The sequence below is a fragment of the Camelina sativa genome, chromosome 20 (assembly GCF_000633955.1).
Source record: "Camelina sativa cultivar DH55 chromosome 20, Cs, whole genome shotgun sequence".
Taxonomy (NCBI): domain Eukaryota; kingdom Viridiplantae; phylum Streptophyta; class Magnoliopsida; order Brassicales; family Brassicaceae; genus Camelina; species Camelina sativa.
This window is the reverse complement of record NC_025704.1, coordinates 8,569,975-8,575,387: the sequence shown is the minus strand read 5'-3', so window position 1 is coordinate 8,575,387 and position 5,413 is coordinate 8,569,975. Positions and strand designations below refer to the sequence as shown.

The following is a 5,413-nucleotide window of genomic DNA, read 5'->3' as shown; positions in this document are numbered from 1 at the left end:
CATACCTGTTTCCTTCTAAATCGCCACCTCTTTGATCGGTCCCAAACTCGCTCAAGAACAAAGGAAAGCCTTGTTCGAGAACGAAACCACCGGTACGACGCTCCTTAGCGAACATTTGGCTGCAAAAGTCGTTGACGTTGTGTGACTTCCATTGACCAGCACCGTTCGTGAACGCATACCAATGAAGCTCCAAGACAAGTTTTTTCTTGAAGCTAAGATTCACTGGACGCTTTTTTAGGAAACTTAGGTCAACATCGAAGTTAAGCCCGGAGAGTATGACCAGAACGTTAGGGTTTGATGTATGCACTGCTTCTGCTCCTTTTTGCATGTATCTACGTACATGTGAACAGAAAAGAAAAACATTTCCAATTTAGACCCAAAAAAAAAAATTATAAACAATCAGACTAGTGTATTATTTCTATGCGTTGATTCTAGTTGTTACATTACGAACATTGGATTCCTTCTTCTTATATCAACCGATAAATATAATATATATATAATCATATGATCATTTGTTTAGATTTACTTGTACTTAATTATTATTGTGGATTTAATTATTTATAGCACAAGGGAATATAATCGGCTAAGATCACAAATAATTATGGATAATTAACGTGCATTAATTTCCTTGGACTTCAAGCTTCACATGGGCATGCATTATTATGATAAAGATCCCAAAAAAGGGAATTTATATACGTACTTGTACCAATCTTTTGANTTTGATGTATGCACTGCTTCTGCTCCTTTTTGCATGTATCTACGTACATGTGAACAGAAAAGAAAAACATTTCCAATTTAGACCCAAAAAAAAAAATTATAAACAATCAGACTAGTGTATTATTTCTATGCGTTGATTCTAGTTGTTACATTACGAACATTGGATTCCTTCTTCTTATATCAACCGATAAATATAATATATATATAATCATATGATCATTTGTTTAGATTTACTTGTACTTAATTATTATTGTGGATTTAATTATTTATAGCACAAGGGAATATAATCGGCTAAGATCACAAATAATTATGGATAATTAACGTGCATTAATTTCCTTGGACTTCAAGCTTCACATGGGCATGCATTATTATGATAAAGATCCCAAAAAAGGGAATTTAAATACGTACTTGTACCAATCTTTTGATGTATGATTGTAGCCTCTAAGTTCATTCCTCAGGCTCATACCGACAACGTTGTTTACGTTCAAAAAGATTGTGGCCATCTTTTTAAGACCGAGCATCCATAGATCCGGGTTGAATTTCGGGTCGCCGAAGAACGCATCCGGGTCATCGTTGCTGCAACACCACCCCGGCACGGTCTTGTGGTTGTCAAGTATCACCATCACATCATGCCTCCCAAGACTATGCACCACCGCCTGCATAAAGTGTTGCCTTGCATTAGAAGATAATTTATAAAGTTGAAACAAATAACAATATATATTCCATAAAAACTGTCTTTCTGCGATATATTTTTCGCAATTACAACGATAATCAGATCTCAAAAAGAAATGAAGTATGGTTGTCCAAACCATACACTTAACATACGTATGGTTGTCCAATTGACGATGAGTGGAGTATAGTTTTTGTCTTTTTTACATTTCATGTTTGTTATTAATCTCACAAGCGATATAGGATCGATCCTAAAGAGTTTTTCTATTTTCTTTTCTTATAATGAGTTGTAGAAATAATAGAAGTAAAGAAATGAAACAAATAACAATATACTTTACCTGAAAGACATTAATAAGAGGAATATTGATAATGGATGGATTGTGAGTGTAAATTCCTTGAAGCTCATGATCCAATCCATATCTCTCAAATGATTGTTTTACGGTAACATTAAAGGCTAAAGTGTCATTAATCATTAACTCAAGTGGCCAAGTGAGCCTAACACAATTGAAACCCATATCTTTTATCTTCTTCGTGATGCAATCCATCGGCTGGCTGCTCAGCCCCTCGGCCACCACCGGCTCGAGGTGCGAAGGCCAGTTCGTGCACGCTAGCTTCACGCGGTGGCCTTTCTTGTTTACGATCCATCGTGACTTTGTGTATAGTGGGTAATCTGTTGCTAGGGTTAGAGATAGTGATGACAAGAGTAAGAACGAAAAGAGAGTTAAAGGAGAGATTGCTTTTGCCATGCTAATTTCGTAGTGATATTGTGTTTGAGGAAGATCATTAAGTATATATATAACGTGAAATGAAAGGTTTTTGCCATCACGATATTAGGAGATTTGTTGAGTACTTTTTTAAGATAATTGACTAAATTAATATTTCAGGGTTTAGTTTGATGGTAGGTTTCAAAATGTAATTAATTGAGTTTTTTACGGAACATTGTGGATAAATATCCTCTTGCCACACATTTTGGATTATCCATAGTGTAGTAGTTTCTTAAAAAAAATTTCGAATATAGTTAAGAGGATAAGTCAATAGATCATCCGCCTGAAATGTCGAGCAAGTAACTTGGGCAATGATGTTCCTGAACATTAGGTAATCTCGTTGTTTATTTGCTTTTCTCTATATAACGAACGAAAGGTAGTAATATTACTAATATACGAAGATTGAAGACAGTAAAAAAAGGCATGAAAGAACACACATGTAGTACAAATGTACAATATAAAAGTAGAGAAGAAATTACTTGTTCACGTATAAGTTCTATATATTTGCCGAATTTTTTTTTATCAGTATGCAGTTTTCATACGATTATCGAGAGTTTTTTCTCCAACAGTCTTTTTAGGAACTTTTTTTTTGTTAATTTGTTTGGTCCAATAAATTGTGTGTGTATATTATATTGATATGATTAATGAAAAATAATAACTATGAATAAAAAAAATAAAGAACTTGTGGACGTCTCGTAGGCTATGTCGACTGCTGCCACACGTCGACCATGAGGTTGGTCACGTTGTCTCCCAAACTGGAAATACTTTGAGCTGTACTTCATTCGGAACCTCTAGTTTATTCTAAATTTTAGGATTTCTTTAATAATATACTATAAAAATATCATTTTAAAAAGATATTTATGTCATGTAATCATGTTCTTCTTTTTTGATAATTATATAATCTTGTTTATTACTTCTTTTGTCCTTTGATATATTTTTTTGTCTCACAAATATTGATGTTTTGTAAACTTTAAAAAATAATCATTAAAAATATTTAAAATTTTGAATTGTTATTGGTTTATATTTTCTCTCTCTACCAAAAAATAATTATAAATTAATTTACAAATAAAAACTAAAATTTTTCTTAATATGTGTGAAAGTGTCAAAACATTAATCTATATAAGACAGAGGAAGTTTGTACTATTGAAATTTAAAACAAGATATTTTTGATTAACAAAAAAAAATAGTTTAAAGAAAAGGGCTAATTACTTGTTGGAGTCAACAATATGCTCAAGAAATTTCAATATCTGTTTGGGGTTATCAATATAGAGGTCGTAATCTACTCGAGCACTCATTTTAATAATTATGGAAACTTTAAATTCAACATTTAGTAGGGAATTAAAAAGAATAGTTTAATAGACTGTGACAGTCCACTCCATTGGACCATTAAAAAAAAACTACACGCCCTTATCGAGCGACGAATTTTTTGTAACTTGGATCAGAAAATTTCAATAAAGTAATTAAAAAAAAAAGAGTAGAAGAAGGAAGAAAAACACATGCGAAATTATAATGGACTGCCTCTGTTTCCTTATCTCTTTACTTACACACTCTCCAGGTCCCTTCACTTGTCTCATTGGACCTCTCTAATTCCTCTCTCTCTCTTCCTCTCGTGTTTAAATTCTTCTCCTCTTTCTTTCCACATTTCTTGTCTTACCAATTCCAAACACACTCATAATTAAAAATTTTAATCAACCAAACCCGGAAAAAAAAAATTTACCATTCTTCTTGATCATGAAACGAAGTCATCAAGAAACGTATCTTGAACAACAAGAAGCTCCTTCAATGGCCGAATATGGCAAGAAGCTTCAAAGTAGCAGTGTTGGTGGTGGAGATGATAACATAGACGAGCTTCTCGCTGCTTTAGGGTACAAGGTTCGATCTTCGGACATGGCTGATGTTGCAAACAAGCTTGAACAGCTTGAAATGGTCTTGTCCAACGATGTTGTTGGCTCTTCTAACAGTTTCTTAAACGATACGGTTCATTACAACCCTTCTGATCTCTCCGGCTGGGCTCAGACCATGCTCTCGGGGCTTAGCTACTACCCGGATCTTGACCCGACCCGTGTTTGCGATCTGCGACCAATCACTGACGACGACGAGTGTTGTTGCAGTAGCAACAGCAGCAACAACAAGAGGATTCGACTCGGTCCTTGGTATGACTCAGTTAGCAGCGAGTCAACTCGCTCCGTGGTGCTCGTCGAAGAGACCGGAATCAGACTCGTCCAGGCGCTAGTGGCCTGCGCCGAGGCGGTCCAGCAAGAGAATCTGAGCCTCGCGGACGCTCTCGTGAAGCACGTGGGATCGCTCGCGGCTTCTCAGGCCGGAGCAATGGGGAAAGTCGCCACCTACTTCGCCGAAGCCCTAGCTCGTCGGATTTACCGGATCCACCCTTCCTCCGCCGCCGTTGATCCTTCCTTCGAAGAGCTGCTTCAGATGAACTTCTACGACTCGTCTCCTTACCTCAAATTCGCACATTTCACGGCCAACCAAGCGATTCTAGAAGCTGTTACGATGGCGCGTAGCGTGCACGTAATCGATCTAGGGTTAAATCAAGGGATGCAGTGGCCGGCGTTAATGCAAGCCTTAGCTCTCCGACCCGGTGGTCCACCGTCGTTTCGTCTCACCGGCGTTGGTGCTCCGTCGAATCGTGAAGGTATCCAAGAGTTAGGTTGGAAGCTAGCTCAGCTGGCTCAAGCCGTCGGCGTCGAATTCGAATTCAATGCTCTAACGACGGAGAGATTATCCGATCTCGAACCGGATATGTTCGAGACCCGACCCGAATCAGAGACTCTAGTGGTTAATTCGGTTTTCGAGCTTCACCCGGTTTTAGCCCAACCCGGTTCGATCGAAGAACTGTTAGCTACGGTTAAAGCGGTTAAACCGAGCATCGTAACGGTGGTTGAACAAGAAGCGAACCATAACGGCGTCGTTTTCTTAGACCGGTTTAACGAAGCGCTTCACTATTACTCGAGCCTGTTCGACTCGCTCGAGGATAGTGTTGTAATACCGGGTCAAGACCGAGTCATGTCTGAGGTTTACTTAGGGAGACAGATTTTGAACGTGGTGGCGGCGGAAGGAACTGAACGGGTCGAGCGGCACGAGACGCTGGATCAGTGGCGGAGACGGATGAGATCCGCCGGGTTTGACCCGGTTAATCTCGGATACGACGCGTTTAAACAAGCGAGTTTGTTATTGGCGTTGTTCGGCGGCGGTGATGGATACAGAGTGGAGGAGAATGACGGTAGCCTAATGCTTGCGTGGCA

At 38.4% G+C, this 5,413-nt stretch overlaps 2 protein-coding genes across 2 annotated transcripts in view; one reads left to right on the top strand and one right to left on the bottom strand.

Annotated features, from left to right (window-relative positions):
- Nucleotides 1-2,132, bottom strand: part of LOC104770057 (endoglucanase-like) — a 4,224-nt gene extending 2,092 nt beyond the window's left edge. Inside the window, exons 1-3 of the mRNA XM_010494404.1 lie at nt 1,725-2,132; nt 1,126-1,373; nt 6-332 (exon numbers count right to left, since the gene is read on the bottom strand). Coding sequence (XP_010492706.1) covers nt 6-332; nt 1,126-1,373; nt 1,725-2,132 — 983 coding nt within the window. The remainder of the gene's footprint in view (nt 1-5; nt 333-1,125; nt 1,374-1,724) is intronic.
- On the top strand, nt 3,534-5,408 carry LOC104770056 (DELLA protein RGL3-like; the record flags this gene model as incomplete). Its single annotated transcript, XM_019241826.1, has 1 exon — nt 3,534-5,408. A coding segment is annotated over exon 1 (1,527 nt), but the record flags the coding sequence as incomplete, so codon positions are not given.